The 18,234-nt window shown below is 40.4% G+C and overlaps 1 protein-coding gene across 6 annotated transcripts in view; it reads right to left on the minus strand.

Moving 5' to 3' along the window:
• Nucleotides 1–17,742, minus strand: part of PHF14 (PHD finger protein 14) — a 131,895-nt gene extending 114,153 nt beyond the window's left edge. For 5 of the 6 annotated variants that reach the window (XM_035130112.2, XM_035130110.2, XM_035130111.2 and 2 more), the window contains exons 1-4: nucleotides 17,567–17,742; nucleotides 17,068–17,178; nucleotides 8,987–9,669; nucleotides 416–560 (exon numbers count right to left, since the gene is read on the minus strand). In XM_035130112.2, coding sequence (XP_034986003.1) covers nucleotides 416–560; nucleotides 8,987–9,669; nucleotides 17,068–17,178; nucleotide 17,567 — 940 coding nt within the window. In that variant the 5' untranslated portion in view covers nucleotides 17,568–17,742. The remainder of the gene's footprint in view (nucleotides 1–415; nucleotides 561–8,986; nucleotides 9,670–17,067; nucleotides 17,179–17,566) is intronic. The other variant, XM_035130109.2, reaches the window with a different exon arrangement.
• Nucleotides 17,743–18,234: the final 492 nt, after the last annotated feature.

Raw genomic sequence — 18,234 nt, forward strand, 5'->3', positions numbered from 1 at the left:
TGCCTTCTATCAGCATTTACTTCTTAAATGGATGACACTATATTAAGAGGAGCAACTGCCTTTGTGAATTTAAAAGATTCACTGGACAAATCCTTTGTTTCTATTCAAAAGATCAGGGTTAGATCTTATTGGCAAAACCATTTAATATATGAAGCTTTTATATACTGGAACTGAAGGGCATAAGGATTATAGCTTTAATTTGTTTTCCACTAAGGAAAAATACAAATTAACAGTTGAGTTTTCATAAACATGAAGCAGGTTTGACTGCATGCAAATTCATGGTTGCAGATTTAATCTTCCATATCTGAAAGTCAAGAAATACCAAACAGTTTTAGAAAGTATTGTATCCATTGCCACTGTGTGAAAACAAATTCACCTCATTATTTGTTGCAAATTGAAGTAATGATAGAATTACCTTCATGCACTGTTATTCCACAATTGTCGCACTGGATTATTTCATCAGCATCTTCACTATTATCCCCAAGACAAACACAGCAAATCATAATATGGTCCATTTTCTGAGAGCTCCAGTTCTGAGATTTCTCAAGAATCAGCGAGTCCTATCATTGAAAAGTAAAAATACACTTGTTATATTAGAAGAGGCATTACCATGATTTACCATTGTTTTGAGCCTGCAACCTATGTTAGAACTGTAAGTGAACATGATTCCTCAAGCCCTTTACTTCTTATCTATTTATGTTTTATGTTACACTATGTGAACGATGGACGCATCACATCTACAATAGCCCTAAGCACTCTCACAAAGGCCTGGCATTCTTAGCCTTGTTGTTTCCCCTTGTGCTCTTTTCCAGCTCCTGCTCCTTATACTGTACTTTGCAATCTCTTGCTTCGAATTGCTAGTTTTAAGCCTACAAATCATACATGCCATATACCAGTGGTGGGGAAACTTTGGAGCTCCAAATGTTGTTGAACTCCAGCTTCTATCAGACCAAGAAACACAGTCAACAGTCAGAGATGATGGAACTTGTAGTCCAACAACTTCTATGGCGCCACAGATTCTCCGGTCCTGCCAAATACCTTACACAACACTGCCAAACTAAGGTGCAACAAATGACTCCAATCTCCTTCCTTTGCAGTCATGCAGTAAGTTAGCTGGGCCCCCGGTCATTTCCTCTGCCCCCCCCCCCAATTTTCAAAATTCATACAGGTCAGCCAGGGTGGATAAAAATCAATGATTTTTTTTAAAAAAAATCAATTTTTATTTAAATCGGGTTTTTTGATTTAAATTGGATATTTAAAATAAAAATGCTTTTTGGAGGAAAAAATATTTCTAAAGATAGTTTTCTATTTAAGTTACATTATAGTCCAAAGGCTAGCATTCATCAGTAAATAAGGATTTGTTTTAAGTTTTTCATTTGTGCTGAAACTCAGTCTATGTTGGGATTTTTTTTAAAAAAAAAGTTTAACCACAATAGTTAAAAAACATGGATACATAGACTATAATGTTATTGTTTTAGTTAAATAAATTGTTTAAATTGTTACTAAGGAAATGATTATTTTTCTCCTTCCAATAAAGTGCAGCAGAAAAGTTGTCCAAATATAAACAGTTAACTTATTAAACCACACAATAATTTCATAATAAAAAAATTTATTCCCAAAATGAAACCTTCCTCTGGTTGTAATATTAAGATTATACCAGCAGGGGTGTCTTTCTGTAAAATAAATTATTTAAATCAAGTCTTACTGACTAGTGATTTAAATTGTGATTTAAATCAAATTCACCCTGAGGTCAGTCCAAATCAACTCATGGAAATGCTATGATGTCAAAATACCACTGTGAGCTCCTTGAGAGAAAAGGGGATACAAACGTAACAAACAATGCATTACTACAGTGTTCCCCGGAAATAAGACACTGTCTTATATTTAGTTTTCCTCAAAAAGACACACTATGGCTTATTTTCAGGGGATGTCTTATTTTTTAATTACGAGTCCAGCCTCCCCTCTTCCTTGGTGCCCTCCAGAACTGCGCCTATCACTATGTCTTATTTCCGGGGTGTGGCTTATATTGCGCAAATGCTTAGAAATCCTGCTATGGCTTCTTTTATAGGTATGTCTTATTTTTGGGGAAAGTATAACACAAACTTACAAAATATTAAGTACTAAAACACACAAAAGTTGAAGCCACAATGCTAAAGGGCTAGGCTTGGCTTTCAATAAACAAGCATATTTGTTATAGAGGAAGAAAAAATAATTGCTTCTGAATAGAGACAAAGTCAGGATTGTCTTGTACACATTTCATTTCCCCCAAGAAGCAGCCTCGTGTCTCGTGCCAAGGTACTTTTGAAGCTGAGGGAAATTTTAAATCCAGATACAACAGGTGTTCAAACAAAAAAGTAAGAAATTCCACTGGCCATGCAAAAGCCTTTGCCTAAAGTAGTTCTATGGATCGCAGTCTATGTTATATGATGCATGAATTTAATTCAGGGTTTCCTGATTTGGGACTAAAATGTTCCTGTGCCTTTCTCAAGATTAGCTCCTTAAAGAAACCATTTAGGTTTCCCTAGGTTTCAGCCACAGCTCCATTATTATTACCAATGCTATTATACGCCTTCCCAAGAATATCACTGCCATTAGAGCGTATACACAATAAAGAACAACATGGTGGGGGAAGTTCTCCCATTCTCCCAAGCTGCAAGAACATGTAATAACTAGTATCATGAAGCCCGTTAAATTAACGAGTGCTAGAACAGTGAGCTATAATTGGTGATGGACTATGTGTATTGTCATCATGTCTTGTTTGAGAACTTCCCTGGTACCATCATGGTCATTAACAGAAACACATAATTTCCCTGGAGGGACTCCCGATTTAATTTTACCAGGAATGTGTAAATAAACCCTTCTCCCCCGAGTCCCAATTCCCTCCTCATCCCGCGCGCCGCCAGCCAGCCCCACCCGCCCGCGCACACTCCCTTCCTCTCAGACCAACTGTCTCTCCTCCGGGCTGATGTAGAAGACGAAGGAGGGGTTGGCCGGCCTGGCCCCCGCACCGCCCCCCGCGCCCAGCATGTCTGGCCCCCGCGAACTGGCGTTGGCGGCACTGCCAGGGCTCCGGCCGGTGCTGGCGGGCGGGGGGTGGTGACTGCGGCGGCAGCTCCTCCCAGGAGGACTCCGCGTCTTCCCCCAGCGCCACCCTGTTTCGCCTCACGTAGTTAATCCCTCCCATCACAGCGAGCGGCAAGAGCCTACAGTCCCGGCGGCGCACGTGAGCCTCCAAGTCCCAACGGCTGTCCGTCGGGCACATGCACAGTAGCGCAATCCCACGGACACAGGGACTGGACACAGAGACACTTGGATATTACTATAGAGGATTCCAGTTTTTATGGCTTTTAGAGCAACTCCCCAAACTCTATATACGTCTGCACAAAAGCAAGTACACCCAGGTAGGTGGCTACAAATCCTTTACAACTAAATCATCACTTGATTAATTAATTTGATAATTTGTAGGCTAAAAAACATGTTGGTTGACTAAAAAGTTGCCCCAATTAATCAGGCAAATTTTGTTTTGTTTTTACCTGCTTTTAATACATTTAATTTTATTGTATTGTATGTCCTAACTTTTTGCCTTTCTTCCACCATGGGGTGATGGAACCTGAGATTCCCAGCTAGCCTCCCATTCCAAGTACTGAACAGATCCCGACCCACTTAGCTTCAATAAGGTGTCTTATGTGCCTTCTGAATAAGATATAAATTACATATGAAAGCACCATCTTAGCAGAGGCATTTCCTCCTGAGATAAAGAATGCCCCTTCTAAGATTATGTTTGATGTGACAGATGTGTGCAGCATGCCTTTTTCCTTAAAAACAAGTGTTTTTCCTCTTACACACATATATGCATGTTTAATCAATTAAAATTCATATGATTAATTGGCTAAGATTTTTTTTTAACTGTGCAACAGCCCTAATTATGGAAAACAGACATTTAAGTTACCACCCGAGTACTTTGGATTCTGCTTGAAACCAAGTAGAAATTCATCATCCAACTTCTGACACATTTAACCCTTCACAACTTTAGTGAAATACTATGGAACTTTTCATAATGGCAGGCACTGAAATACTACAAAGTATATTTTATATGAAGATACAGTAGAGATGCAGCCATTGATCCTCAGTCCCAGGAAACTCATTGGGAGAGTTTAGTCATGGCTATGCTATATTCAGATATTCAACAGAAAATGATTCCACAGGGAATGGTCAGATGTATTATGTATTATTTCTAGATTGCTCTTCATCTGAAGACCACCGGATGGAATATAACACAATATAAACCAAACAACAGAACTACAAAACTCAAGGTAGTTGTACATGGGTTTCCCAGCTGGTCATCCATTTGGCACTAATCTGATCCAGACCAGCTTACCTTCAGTAAGATGGATACATAGTGTGTGCCTCCAGCTAGGCCTGTGACTACCTAACTACAGGAGACATGTGTAGGAAAGAACCAAGGACCACACTGAAATAAATATCTAGACTCAACAGTTTAATTGCTTTAACCTAAATAAGTTTTCATTCAACTTTCAATAATTTAAAAACTCTTAAAGTGTAGTTTGTGAAATATGGATTGGCTGAAGTATTCTATTCTAGAGGGATAGATTATCTGTGATAGATGACAGACTTGAGAATTTGAAAGACTAGATTGCAATGCTGGCTCTACCCCACACAGGTCTCCACTAAGGACTGAACTTTAAAGATGCAGCACTGATTGCCATTAGCAGAACAGCACTTAGAACAGCACATCACACTTAGCAATGTGATTCAGTGCAATTAATCTCCCTGGCCTTCATTTTCCTCATTCCTTAAATAGAACACAGATGTGGTTTACAATCCAAAGCACCTATATGCAAGACCCTTCATGCCAGAGCTTTCTTCAAAGGTTTCATCATCACAAACGTAGATGATGATAGTTGGAGTTTCATTATTAGAGCCAGTTTGTGAGGTCAGTGGCCATGGATGCTGCACTGAAAACTTCAAAGTCAACTTCGGCTGCACGCATAATTCACACCTGCAGACATGCATGCAAATAGCTCCCTTTGGACTGCAGTCCAACTTGCGGACAAACTTTGAGAGATTCAAGCTATTAATACCTGTAAAATGTATTGCGAGACTTGGCTGGAAATATGTCCTAAAGGCAAAGAACCACGATAATTTTTTGCTGATGCAAGATCAAAGGATTCAGTTGTAATAGAGTGAGCTTCCTTCACAGCACGCATGATGAGATTATAAAGCGCATTATCTATGCACTTTACATGCCAGGATATTCAGCAATTAATGTATCTCTCTGCAGACCTGAATATACATTTGAAAGTAAGTCCCACTGACTCCAAGACTTCATCACTTGTGTGTACCTGTATGTACTATTTTCATAACTCTGTCCACTGTCACTCAAGATCGCTATAGTATTTAGACCACTGGCCTCTGCTCCTGAATGCTTACATAGACATGGATCCAGTAGCACCTTGGCTTACGTTACCCTCAGGTAATGTAAACTTTGGGTTGTGAAAGCGGCAAACCCAGAAGTATTTTACTGGGTTTTGCCGTGTGCGCATGCGCAGAAGCGGTCCTCCGGTTGCGAAAACCTCGGGATTCGGCCGGACCTCCGGAACGGATCTCATCCGCAACCGCAGGTACCACTGTACAGTACAGTGGAACCTCGGTTTATGAACACCTCGGTTTATGAATTTTCGGTTTATGAACACCGCGGACCCATCTGGAACGAATTAATTCATTTTCCATTACTTTCAATGGGAAAGTTCGCTTCAGTTTATGAACGCTTCAGTTTATGAACAGACTTCCGTAACCAATTACACCCATGCTTCAGTTTATGAACATTTCAGTTTAAGTACTCCGCGGACCCGTCTGGAACGGATTAATCCACTTTCCATTATTTTCAATGGGAAAGTTCGCTTCAGTTTATGAACGCTTCAGTTTAAGTACTCCGCGGACCGTCTGGAACAGATTAATCCACTTTCCATTACTTTCAATGGGAAAGTTCGCTTCAGTTTATGAACGCTTCAGTTTATGAACAGACTTCTGGAACCAATTGTGTTCATAAACCGAGGTACCACTACTGGAAACACCACCGTATCTTTCATACCAGCACATCACCATCAGGTACTAAAAGTTTGATGGTGTACTAAAATACACAGGAACATAAGTGCTGTCCTGCTGGATTAGACCAAAGGCCATCTGGTTCAGCATTATGTTCCCATAGTGGCCAACCAGATGCCTCTGTGAAGCCCTCATGCAGGACAATAGCACCCTTCCATTCACATTTTTCAGTATTCAGGGACATGGTGCCTCTGATCCTGGATAGTACTGGTCTAATACCACCTTTCAAAGTCATCAGCCATCAGTATATTTGGTGACAGTGAATTTCATAGTTTTTTTTTTCATCTCCCCCCCATTAGTTTTGCTGAATGACCCTAGTTTCTAGTGTTATGAGAGAAAGTGAAAAACTTTCCTCTATCCACTTTCTTCACCATGCATAATTTTATACACTTCTATCATCTGGCACACTCCCACCCCCAGACATTTCCCTAAACTAATCCCTCTCTGCAACACTGCAGACTTTCCTCAGAGGAGGGTTGCTCCATCTTTTTGACCATTTTGGTTGCTCTCTTTGACCATTTTTCTGCACTCTTTAGACAGCAAGCCAAAGTACATTTACTAGCAAATTCATCATTAAACAGAGCAGGACTTATGGTAGTTTAAAGTAAACATGCAGAGGACTGTGCTGTTAATAGGCTCAGTTCTAAAAAATAATTTACTACTACAAACTATCACTTTGCTAGGTAATTTTTGAACCTGGACTCAATGGCCTCACAAAGAGGTGGGCTTCAGAACAGAGCAGAGCTGGGGAACCTAAGAACCTCCATATGTTGTTGTTGTTAGATTTATATTCTGCCCTTCCTCTCAAAGGAGCTACGGTAGCAGACAATGATAAACCATTTAAACAACAACTAAAAATATTCTGAAAAACAAACAGTTGAAAACATTCTCAATCAGTAATCATGGGATTGCCAGAAACAATGCTTTTCAGCTATTAAACAGCTGGGTAAACTCCCATCAGCCCATCTCCAACTCCTATAACCCAACATGGTGAATGGTTAGAAATGATAGAATTTGTAGCCTAACAACACCTGGAGATTCATATATCCCCCACCCTGTTTCAGATTGGCATGTGTATTACCTTATTTATTTTTAAAAAAATTATACTCCACTTTTCACCACATCTGGGTCTCAAAGCGACTTACAAAAATTAAAACAAACAATAATATAAAACATAGATTAAAATATCATAGAATAAAACATTAGAATAGCATTTTTGGTGCAATGTCCTCCTGAAATAAAACAATTTTAAACATGGTGTTTGAAACTTAGCAGGGATGATACCAGCCTGATTCCAACTGGGCATTCCATAGAGTTAGACGACTAAATTAAAGGCATGACTCATCACTAATGTAAGCCCTGCCTCTGGTGCATGAGGGACCAATAATAGTGTTCCCCCAGATTAACTCAGTTACTATTCCCTGCTTGATCTGCTGCTGCTACATTCCTAATATACTAGAGCAGGCATCCCCAAACTTCAGCCCTCCAGATGTTTTGGACTACAATTCCCATCTTCCCCGACCACTGGTCCTGTTAATTAGGGATCATGGGAGTTGTAAGCCAAAACATCTGGAGGGCCGCAGTTTGGGGATGCCTGTACTAGAGCAAAGAACTCAAACAAAAATAGAAATATATAAAATACTCTGAGCACAAACAATTTCTCATTTAAAACTCCCTTAAACCATGATGCCATCATTACTTAGAAGAATTAAATGGAGTTTGCTTCTGCTGCCCTGATGCTATACACACTTGCCTGAGAATAAGCACCATTTTGTTGGAGAAACGGAGGCTATATTTTCAATGTAAAAATAATAAAATGAGCAACTATTAAGTATGAACATAGGTTAGGAAAGCTGACTGGTCCAGTGATAGACAATGGTATGACAGATAACTATGTGGTACTGGACTGATATTATGTGTTGCTGAAAGAAAGACCCTGTACATACTTAGAGGCACTCATATTAAAGAGTTCTTCTCTTCAAGCATGTCAGTAACCAAAAGATAAAAGCTTGTGCTTAAACATTTACACTATCTAATTAACATAGTGCAAGTCTGAACAATAAGATTTTTTTTAAGAATGCCAATAAATCAAAATACCCACTCCACAAACACCTTAATCTATTCCTATGTCCAAGTAAAATGGGATACATAGACTTCATTCCGGCCAAAAATCCAAGAACATCTCTATAATGCCATTATAGTGCAACCCTACGCATGTAGGTTCTTTCAGAAGCAATTCCTACTGTGTTCAAAGGAGATTACTCCTGAGTATGTGTATAGAATTGCAACCAGTGTTTCCAGTGCTACTTACTTCTGTGCAGACCTGCATAGGATTGCACTTAAGCCCCTCTTAATTTTACCTGTGTTCATTCACAGCTTTTAAGAGTACATACCAGAACACATCATTTCAATATGCATAAGAAACCCCTAACTAAACCTGAAGGCACTATCTCCAGCAATAGTCACAGGCTTAGCCTACAAACTCATACTCCCTTAATCTTTAATTAGCATTAGTATGCATTATTTACTGCAATACATCCCGAATGTAGTCCTGATTTGTGTGCAGTGTGGTGCAGACTCTTACCTAACATTAATTTATTGTAAGTTTCTTTAATATAGCCTAAAATCCAAATTTCATTGAAGCCAATGGAAGATTCCCACTGGTTTTCAAAGGCTGTTGGATTCAGATATAAGGCTGGTGCACATTTATCTTAATGATTATTAAGGACAACTCTGCAGCTCATTAATGCAATCACTATCTGGTAACATCACCTAGCTTTAGGGAGCAATTTCAAAACAATCACACTGCAGAGTATTTCCATTTTTCATCAGAGGTATCATAGAAAGTTGGCTGTTCTACCTCATTGCTCTTGCTTTGTGAAAGGGCCAGGCTATCATTTGTCAGCTCCTCCTCATCAGCACTATTTCTGCTAAGAGCTTTCGCTTTTTTCTTCTTGGATCCGCCATCACTAGCAGCACTGCTGTTATCATCCTCCTCCTCCTCCTCTTCCTCATTGCCTTCCTCTTCATTGTCATCCTCCTCACTCCCGCTCCCATCATCTTCATCATCCTCATTATCTGCATCACTTCCCTCTTTACGTAGTGTGTTTTTCCCCTTCCTCTTCCCAGCAGTTGGACGCCAGTCATTGTCATCTTCACTGTCATAGTCATCTATGTCATTCAGCTCCTCCATGGAAACAAAATCTAGCAGAGGGCGGTTTCTTCGCAAATTCCATTTTTTGGGTTCGTTTGTCTGCTCATCAATGCCAGCATCCACTTCTGAGGGTTTCTCTTTCTCTTTTTTCTTTATAGGCTTCTCTTCTCCATCCACCCCCTCCTCCTCTTCTTCCTCTTTCTCAGTTTTAATCACCTCTTTCTCTGTTATGGGCAGCTCTTCTCCACCTGAGCTTTTAGGTTGTTCGTCCTCTACTTTTTCTTCTTCTGCCAGCTCTTCCTCCAAGATATGTTCTTCTGAATCACTACAGGAGCCTTCGCCGCTATCCTTTGATCCATCTTCACTGCCATGTCCACTGCCTTCAGAATCTGTTGAGCATATGAAAATTTAAAAAAAGAGTTCCAAAGCAAAATGAACCAAAAAAGAAGTTTGTTTTTTTTAAAAAAAAAAAAGGCTTGAGGCAACCAACTTAGTCAACTTAATTATTCTTCCCTTAATAGCCTATTTTTCATCTGGCTCAATTTTTTTCTCTCCAATTGAATTAGCTTTTTTAGTATTGCAAACCTACTGATGAAGAATGATTTGTATTTTGTAGAACAGCAAGAAGCTCTGGCTCTATTACCCTGCATAATATGAATAGGAAGGAAACCTTTTTCAGATATTCAGCCCAGCACCCAAACTGCTCCATGAAAACATGCTACACTAAAAACTGAGTAGCTGATTTAAAGAAAGTGAGTATGCAGTTTCACACAGAATTGTGCCCACAATGTAGTTATTTCACAATTTGTGGTTTTTAAAAAATAACTATTTTTTATAGCCTTGCATGACTAAAATTCAATGTGTGCACCAAGGGATTTGAAATGTTTTCCAGTTCTAGCACTGGTGCATCAAAAGGTTGTTGGGGGTGCTTGATTTTGATTTTGTTTTTTTTTTTGTTTTTTTTTGTTTTTGGTTAAACATCATAATTCAGTACAATACTAAACACTAGCTGTAATTTTATAATACTCTTTGATTATAACAATACAGTTATGTGATAATAACACAATAATTAAAGTAAACCTAAAGTTAAAAGAAACTACCAGCACTTCACAAATATGAAATCGTATGAATGAAAACTATTACTCGCCTGCAACCTTACCACTGCAACTTTTGATACCTGGTGCAAGTAAAATACTTTTATGATCAGTCAATACTTTACCTTTGTGGGGGGGAAACACTACAGGTATTTATAACTCCAAATCTACCAGTATATGAAAAATTATTCTATAGAGTACTGATATAATTATTCATTGGTCACCATTTTACTATACATGCCATCCTACTCACAAATAAGAAAGTACTGTGTCTCTATAAAATGCATCCTATCATCACAGGCATCACATCAATGCAAAGAGCACCGGTTCCTCTTAGCTCAATTAAGACTTTTGGAAATACTAAAATGGTCCAATCAAGATTTTCTTCCACACTCCCATGTTTTAGCCAACAGCAGAAATATGATATTGGTGTGTTTAAGTGTAAAACTCATAGTAAAACACACATTCAACTATATTTCATAAATATCAATGCCTTGGGGGCCCTTTTGGAACACAAGCCAGAATAAAAATAAACATTGAAATGACTACTTTTAACACCTTGCTGTGCCCTGTTTGCCTAAGTGTGCTCAGAATCACCAGCAGCATATGCAAATCATCTTTGACAAATTACCAACAGCATACATGAATAAATTTGGTTTCAGCACTTCTTTGGTTAGGCCAGTTGCAGGTGTTTAGAACTTTTCCCACGTGGCAGAATCTAACCACAGTAATCTTCATTTGTGTGAAGAACCTAACATGTGACCTGATACCTCCAAAAATAGAGCTGCAGGTTCCTAGAAGCAAATTTTGTGACCATAGTAGTTGAAAAGTCTTGAGTATCACCTCCAGTGTCTGGGTCACATACTAAGTTGTCCATTTGAATACAGTGGTACCTCGGGTTAAGAACTTAATTCATAAGACATGAATGAAAGTTAAACGATGTATGGAAAATTTATGCAAAAACTTAATTTTATATACTGTATGTATATATATGTGTGTGTGTGTGTGTGTGTGTGTGTGTGTGTGTGTGTGTGTGTGTATATATATATATATATATATATATATATATATATATATATATATATTCGTCCTGGAAGTCCGTTCTTAACCTGAAACTGTTCTTAACCTGAGGTGCCGCTTTAGCTAATGGGGCCTCCCGCTGCCACCGCACAATTTCTGTTCTCATCCTGAAGCAAAGTTCTTAACCCGAGGTACTATTTCTGGGTTAGCGGAGTCTGTAACCTGAAGCGTCTGTAACCCGAGGTACCACTGTATATCTTGCAGGAATGGGGAAAGTTCTCACGTCACTTTGGAGCAGACAGAAGCAGTATAATATTGCACTGCTTCTGCATGGCCCAAAGCTCAGCACAGTATGAAGATCCCTCACCCCTGCCCCACCGCCTTGCACAGACACCTAACTCAATGTTGTTGAATAATGTCTACCTACACTTCTGAAGAAGTGTGCATGCACATGAAAGCTCATACCAAAATAAAAACTTAGTTGGTCTTTAAGGTGCTACTGAAGGAATTTTTTTTATTTTAATGTCTACCTAGTAAGACAATGATCATTTTATGCAGTCAATTCAATCTGACCAAACACCACCTGTCCAAGCAGCCACAGTATTGTGTAATTTATCTTATTACTGTATTAACAAGTAGAAAGAGACATTTTGTTTAACCAAAAATGTCAACACAAACATAAAAAGTAATGGTAAAAAGTGTCTTGAATATTTCAATGGCAAAAAATACAGAAATATATTTCATTCATATAATAATGAATATATAACTTGACAAACAAGTCACCGATTACATCTTGGCTTTACTTGCTTAGTGACACTGACAAATATTATATTGCTTAAATGTCTGTACATATTTGTGCTATTACCGTAAAACATTTTAGGGTTTCCATATGTTGTAAATATTGCTGCAAATTTATTGTGCTTCTTGTGATACACAAATGTCATGAGATGACTTGCTCTATTTATTTGAATCATTTATTATTCCTATGATCCTTGTTTATAAAACCCAATAAAAAGTTTTTTTAAAAAAAAAGTTTTTTTTTAACCACAGCTACTGTATTTCCATGTAAACTGTGAGGAAGAAAAAGCTAAACTGGGTATGCAAACTAAAACTGGATGATATGTACAAAACATTTCTAACCTGCCAAGCAACTGAGGATCAGAACCCATGATGTTAACTCTGTCAACAAATTTACCTAATTTGCCTGTCACTAGGCAAGACTTACAAATAACAGATTTTAAATAAAGTTACCCCCTCCTCAAAATACTAAATGCTGTGCCTGTAGGAAGATGTGCACATGTAGAAGTACACATATGAGAATGACTGAGTTAGAGACCTACTGTCTGTACAGTACAGTACGTACAAATTTTAGAATTTGTACACCCCTTGGTTGTAGAAAACCTATTTCAAGATACTGAAAAGAAAAAAGAGGTTCATGGCCTATTTGTGCTATGCTAGCATTAAAAGCAAAGCAAAACACTTCAGCTTACTGCCCCCAGGAGACAGTGGGATTACCTAGGGGGCATCATGAGGGGCTGGAGGTGTAAATGACTACGAGACTTTGAAAAGCAGGAATCAATGGATTAGGTTCATCAAATTGTTGAAATAATTAAACTAAATAGTTTTAATTGCATTTTGAATGACAGTGGAATTAACTGTTATTGTTTTGAATTTTACTGTGTTATCATCTTCCTGAGTGGTATGTGCAAATCACTATTCTGAATGATGCTTTTTATGGGGTAGGGTAGGGGGCACTGGGGATGTGTTTGTGGAACCAGGGTGCTAACCCTAAAGTTTGGGGACCACTGAGCTGGACAAAGTGTGTTTTGTTTGAACTGAGCTCAGCAGACTGAACATTTTAGAAGCAAGACATGATATGAAGTCATGGTTTGTTGCTGGCTTACTATGTATGATTCCAACAATATTGCTTAACAACAGTTTGTTTGGCGAGTGTCTTGGATGGCACATAGTCAAGAACAGCATGAAAACAAACCAAGCTTTGAGGAACAAACCATGGCTGTGAGAAAGTCATAGCTTGCTGAAAGAAACATGGTTAAAACAAACCATGACTTAGCACTGTAAGGGATAAATCATAGTTTTAAGGGAAGATGACAAAAGGAGAGAACAAAAAGGGCTTGTAATATCTTGGGCTTTTCATTTATCTCACTTACATCTTGGTTGTTATCTCTAATATTCAAAGGGCCATAAAGTACAGTTTCCTCACAATAGTCATATGCAGATGACTTGAGGACAGTAAACAAAGAGTGATTCTGAAAGAGCCATGGAATCTAAGTTAGGGACAACTTCTAAAATAAACACAGGTAAACCTGTATTGCCAAGTAAACCAGTTGCAAGTATTATTATTTATTGTGCTCCAAATACTTCCATCAGTCTCATTTCAAGACTCCAGTAAAATACAAATCAAGGCTTTGTGTCAACAATTATAAGCAAAATTGTCACAAAGCCGTAAGATTCAGCATTTTTCATTCAAAGTTTTGAAGAATTAAAATGTGACTGAACTTCAACATTCTTATACAGCAAAATCTGCAAACTTTAACATCCACCATCTCTATACACTAACATGGCAATCCAATTATTCTCAGACAACTATGGAGACAAAAAGCAATGCTATATTTCACTCACTTTATTTAAAATATTGCAAATAAAAATATATAAAAGAGGTACTCAAGGAATTGCATTTAACCAACACAGTATTCACGCTTGCAAAGTTAAGAGACATCAAACTTGAATTATTTCTATAAATATTACCGGTATATAAAGTACTGTATTACAGTCATACCTTGGATCCCAAACTCCCTTGAACTCGGATGTTTTGGCTCTGAACACCGCAAACCCGGAAGTGATTGTTCCAGTTTGTGAATGTTCTTTTAGAATCTGAACATTTGACAAGGCTTCCGCAGCTTCTGATTGGCTGCAGGAGCTTCCTGCAGCCAATCAGAAGCAGTGATTTGGTTTTCGAACATTTTGGAAGTCAAACAGATTCCTGGAATGGATTCCGTTTGACTTCCAAGGTACGACTGTATATAAATTAATATTATCTGCTTCAGAAAAAGTAGATCAGATTGATAGCGACTTGCAAGCCCACCTTCCATACTGAAATTCAAAATTCAAATCCACATGCAAACATGATAAAATGGCACTTATATAATAATTTAGGCATGTGCACATCTTAAAAGAGGTTTTGCTTGATGCTCTGAAACAGTGGATGAAGATGTATACTTATCACAATGTGAATACTTAAAAAGGCTCCAGTGTGTAAGGAGGAAATAGGGACTGCATCTCCCACGGTATGAACTTTGATGTGGTCTACCTCATCACTACAAACCTGCTTATAAATACATATTCACATGGTTTTGAAGTGGCAGTGTGGCCGAAGCAGACTTCTCTTCATGAGAGATTGCCCCATGCCAACACCTGGTGCACAAGCAAAGCTGGTAACCATATGGAGCTATTTAAGTAAGTGCTAATCTGACTGTTCACTTATAACAACCTCAAATCAATTGCTGCAATGGCTTTCAAAGCAAAGATGATGAATGTCCAGCCTGCAGGCCCATGAAGCCATTTTACCCATTTCACCCAAACTGCAACTAACATCTTATGCAATGATATGTGTGGAGCACATACTGATGTGGCTTCAAAGGAACAACCAGGAGCTTAAAGTGAGTTCCTGGTTGCTTTTTTGCTGGAGCAAAGCATGCTATATCCACTCATCAACCAATAGGTGGTGAATGCTTTCTCTGAGAAAGCAATTTAGCACTGGAACCACTTTCAGTGTAAACTTGAAATAAGTCTTCCATTTTAAAAAAATGTCCCTCCTCTATTGTAATTAGTGTGTGTACCTTTGTGTGTGTAGCATGGGTGAAAAAGCAAAATATGACATAATACATGCATAGCCAAAGCTGCCCTTACTTTCAGTGCATAGTTCTGAGACAATGAAAGCGCCACCAAGAGTGCATAAGCTAAACAAGTCACTACAAGACAGAAGGAATCCTCCTAGATATTCCGAAATGTACATCCTTCTTACATGCAAAAATTCTGCAATTGTTTAACTGGACTTTGTAACTATTCAACCAAAAGTTGATGTGTCACATTCTTTGCTGAATTCAGAATGACCAAATATACAGCTCTAGGCCCCATCCCCATTATGGAAGAATCAATGTTTCTTCTCCCCAGCAGTAGTCAGTCATTGCACTGATCAGAGGACTTTCCTGAAGGTTAGTAATGTGTCAATAAGTACCCTGTTTCTCATATTTTAAGACATACCCATAAAATAAGCCATAGCAGGATTTTTAAGCATTCAAGGAATATAAGCCATACCCCGAAAATAAGACATAGTGATAGGCGCAGCAGCAATGCCGGCCTCGGCAGGAGGAGGAGGAGGAAAAAAAATAAGACATCCCTTGAAAATAAGCCATAGTGTGTGTTTTTGAGGAAAAAATAAATATAAGACGTGTCTTATAATATGAGAAACACGGTATATGGGTAGGTTTTGGGAAAAAAAACCCTAAAGATTTTGGGAATCATATAATTGGAGGACTAGAAGAGAGAGGGGAAAGTGCCTTGCATGATTGTAGTGTTGGAAAGCTGGCTGAAACAGAACTGGGTCGGAATCATCTTGGCTTTGGGGGGGGGGGTAAACAAGGCAGCTAACTAGTGTATTCACAGCAGCGGTGAGGAATGTGCAGGTGTTGTTGGACTCCAACTCTCATCAGCTCCAGCCCACATTGCTAATAATGAGAGATTATGGGAGTCCAAAAACATCTGGACAGCCAGTTTCACTACCCCAAATCAGGGAGAGGGGGATCAAGGTAGAGATACTGCAGTTAGGTGGAGTAAAGACTACCTGAAAGAAGATGCCAAAGACTTCAAGATCTCAGGCTGTCCACCTTGCAACAGGGAAGAGGGGAGGGGCCTAGATCCCTTTATTTCTAAATCCGAAACCTCTCCCAACTTTCTAACCCTCAAGATCCTGCTGCCTCGTGCTACATGCTAGTCATTCACCCAATAAAAAAAAGGTAAAGTACCCCTAGATGGGTTAAATCCAGTCAAAGGCGACTATGGGGTTGCGGCACTCATCCCGCTTTCAGGCCGAGGGAGCTGGCGTTTGTCCACAGACAGCTTCCCAGGTCATGTGGCCAGCATGACTAAATCGCTTCTGGAGCAATGGAAGACTGTGACGGAGGCCAGAGCGCACGGGAAAGCTGTTTACCTTTCCGCCGTAGCGGTACCTATTTACCTGCTTGCACTGGCATGCTTTCAAACTGGTAGGTTGGCAGGTGCTGGGACAGAGCAACAGGAGCTCACCCCATCACATGGATTCGAACCACCAACGTTCTGATCAGCAAGCCCAAGAGGCTCAGTGTTTTAGACCACAACGCCACCCGCATCAATTCTCCCAGTATCCCTTCAGCACTTGCTAAACTCAACTACATTATAATTTTAACTTCTAAAGCAAAACAAACAAAAACAAAAAAACACTTGTGCTATATATACATAACCAATGTTCTCATCCTTTCAGCAGATCAGAAGTCAAAAAGTAACGGTAGTTTACTTTTATAAGCAATTAAATTAAGCATAACTAGTGGAAGAACCCTACAACACAAAACTATGTCAAAACGGGAAAAGAAGGAGGGGGAGGGGGGAAGCGTTTACCTGAAGCATCTCCAACCTTAAAGTCACTGTCATCTGAACTGTCATAATCTAAAACTTCCAGCAGGGAAGCTGCCAAGGGCTTCACCTGCCGCCTCTTCGAGCTGCGATCCACTGTGGGGAGAAAAAAAAAGAAAAGGACAGAGAGATGCATGCATGTTTCTTTTGTGACCAGCTGTTGGTGGGGGATGAGGAGGGAGAGAAAAGAAAACCATGTGGGGCTTCAGAACTCTTGCACGACACGAGCTTAAATTTGCAGAGAAAGCTGGGTCGTGGGAATGCAAAGCAGGGCTGGGTCGGGGGAGGCTCCCTTGAAGGCGGGATGGTATATGCCCACCCCCAGCACAAAATGAAGCCACGGGAGGGAGGGTGCGGCGCCCCACAGCAGCCCCTGGACGAAGCCCGCCGCTGGGCACAGGGCGCCAGCGGCTGAGGGAAAAGCAGGGAGGCGGGCAGGGAAAGAAGACCTCGCGGGCGCGGGCGCCTTTGCGGCTGGACTTACTCACTGGAGCCGAGCAGCCGCTCGCGGGCACATGAGGAGGCAGCCCTCAGCCCCAAGCCCGGCAGGCCTCCCCTCTAGGCGGCAACCCCGCGCTGAAGAGAGAGAGGCTGCGCGGCGTCCCACAGGCCGCCTCCGTAACCCAGACAATAGGCGAAGCCTCGCCCCGGATGCAGTTCCCCTCCTGCCGAAACCAAAAGCAGGAACCGACCTGCCGCAAAGGAGCCGAGAGCTTCCGCTGGGGGGGGGGGGGGCTGTCGCCGCGCATGTGCAGAAAGAGGCGCGCAGGCGCGCTGGAAGAGACGAAGGGCTTGCCCGCGCTATGGTTCCTGGCATAGGGGCGTGGTTTTCCTATTCAGCGCGGCAGAAGCCGGAGGGGATCGCGCGGCGAGGGTGGCGGGGTTATTGTGGAGGCGGCCCGGCCGGGTTTCCCTCTAGCTCTCCCTGCCTGCGCTCTTTCTCTGTCGCCTCTCTTGTCCAATCTGGCCTCTGAATCTTATAGAGGGGACCCCGAGCATCACGCAGTCCTCTCTTCTTTAAACGACAAAAGTGTATTTGCATTCCCCGCCCCCCAGTACTATAAACGACATATGGGTGTCATCCATAGCTGCCAAGTTTTCCCTTTTCTCGCGAGGAAGCCTATTCAGCATAAGGTAAAATCCCTTAAAAAA

Source organism: Zootoca vivipara, chromosome 12 (assembly GCF_963506605.1).
Source record: "Zootoca vivipara chromosome 12, rZooViv1.1, whole genome shotgun sequence".
In the NCBI taxonomy this organism is placed as follows: Eukaryota; Metazoa; Chordata; class Lepidosauria; order Squamata; family Lacertidae; genus Zootoca; species Zootoca vivipara.